The sequence below is a fragment of the Phyllostomus discolor genome, chromosome 9 (genome assembly GCF_004126475.2).
Source record: "Phyllostomus discolor isolate MPI-MPIP mPhyDis1 chromosome 9, mPhyDis1.pri.v3, whole genome shotgun sequence".
Taxonomy (NCBI): Eukaryota; Metazoa; Chordata; class Mammalia; order Chiroptera; family Phyllostomidae; genus Phyllostomus; species Phyllostomus discolor.
This window is the reverse complement of record NC_040911.2, coordinates 2,355,882-2,357,599: the sequence shown is the minus strand read 5'-3', so window position 1 is coordinate 2,357,599 and position 1,718 is coordinate 2,355,882. Positions and strand designations below refer to the sequence as shown.

The 1,718-nt window shown below is 68.9% G+C and overlaps 1 protein-coding gene across 1 annotated transcript in view; it reads left to right on the top strand.

Annotated features, from left to right (window-relative positions):
• LOC114506601 (beta-Ala-His dipeptidase-like) overlaps positions 1–1,718 on the top strand; it is a 17,686-nt gene extending 15,968 nt beyond the window's left edge. Inside the window, exons 10-12 of the mRNA XM_036010123.1 lie at positions 125–292; positions 549–696; positions 1,166–1,718. Coding sequence (XP_035866016.1) covers positions 125–292; positions 549–696; positions 1,166–1,235 — 386 coding nt within the window. The 3' untranslated portion in view covers positions 1,236–1,718. The remainder of the gene's footprint in view (positions 1–124; positions 293–548; positions 697–1,165) is intronic.

Below are 1,718 nucleotides of genomic sequence, written 5' to 3'. Positions count from 1 at the left end.
ACTGTGGACGCTCGGTCGACACAGACAGACATTCTGTGGGCCAGGCGTGAGCCCTGTGCACGCACTCAGACCGGCCGTGGGACGGACCACTGGCCGCGGAGGCCGTGCCCAGCTCTCTGACACACTGTGTCTCCTCCGCCCGTGGCTCAGGTTACAAAGTACCTGACGGAGAAGTTCGCTGAGCTGCACAGCCCCAACAAGTGCAAGGTGTACCTGAACCACGGCGGGAAGCCCTGGGTGTCCGACTTCAACCACCCTCACTACCTGGCTGGGAGAAGAGCCCTGAAAACAGGTCAGACTCTCCCCCGGGCACGATGCCCAGGCCCTCAGCGCACCTGTGTGGCCGTGCGCACCGTGCAGGCGCGCAGCTGCGTGGGGAGGTGCTGGGGAGCGGCGGTGCCCAGGCCAGGCTGCACCGCCGGCTGCCGGGAGGGGGGCCGCCGTCCCAGGCCTCACTGGGGGTCTGGTCTTGGGGTGGGAGAGCAGGAAGTGGGTCTGCGGGGGCCCGGCCCCAAGGCTCACCGTGTCTTCTGTGTCGTTCCCCCCAGTTTTCGGCGTGGAGCCGGACTTGACCAGGGAAGGTGGCAGCATTCCAGTGACTCTGACTTTTCAGGAGGCCACAGGCAAGAATGTCATGCTGCTGCCCATGGGGTCAGCCGATGACGGCGCCCACTCCCAGAATGAGAAGCTCAACAGGTGGGGCTCCAGTCCGCGGCCTGGTGGCCTGGGCCTGTCTCCTGGGGGGGCCGGTGGGGGGGGGGGCAACTGTGGGGGAGATATCACCACGGGAGCCAGGCCCCGCCTTCCCTGCCACCAAGGAGCTTTGTCTGGGCCCCTCCCCCTGCACTCTGCCCTGTCTGCCCGCGGGGGGTGGGCAGAAACCTGGGTCCTGGGACGGGAGCTGGAGGCTCTGGCCCACAGAAACAAAGGGAGGCCGTGACACAGGCAAGGCCTTTCGTAGTCGGGGCCCTGTGTGACCCCGAGGACCCGGGGCCAGGACAAGTTCCTGGTGGGACGCTCGTGGGGAACCTGTGCTGGGAACCAGGTGCCCAAACTCTGAAGTCAGGCAGAGCTCAGGACCGACGGGACGGCGGGCGCTCCCAGACCGCCACTGTGCCTGGGCCGCAGGGCTCCGGCCGCCGCGCTCACTCCCCCTCTCCGCCAGGTATAACTACATCGAGGGAACCAAGATGATGGCTGCCTACCTGCACGAGGTGTCGCAGCTCAAGGACTGAGGGCCCTGTGCCCTGCACCCCCACCCTCTTCCGACCGCTCACGCCAGCAGCCTGTCCTCCTCCCCGTCCGCGAGGGGGGCGCGAGAGCCCCAGCCGGCCCCGGGGATGACGCGGCCCGCGCCGGCCGAGGCCGCGCGCGGCCCCCGAGTTCTCAGGGTGGGGTGCTCAGCGTGACTCGGACCCCGGCCCCAGCGGCCCGAGTTCTTCCGCAGACACTTCTGGCCGGCGTCCAGGCGGCTGAACAGGGGCCGCGGGGCTTCCTGGCTCCGCCTCTGCTCCAGGGTGGGGCCCCCTGGGAGAATCTGGTGGGGCACCACCCGCCCCTCCTGGCCTCTCTCTCGGTGTCCCGCCCGTCTCCGGATGCTGCGGGAACCGTGGCGGGCCTCTCTTGTCTCCTCGGGGACCCTCCGATCGGGACCCGCCCGGGAGGGTCACGTGGTCTCAGGCTGTGCGGATTAATAAAGAGTGCGAAGGGGCCCTGGA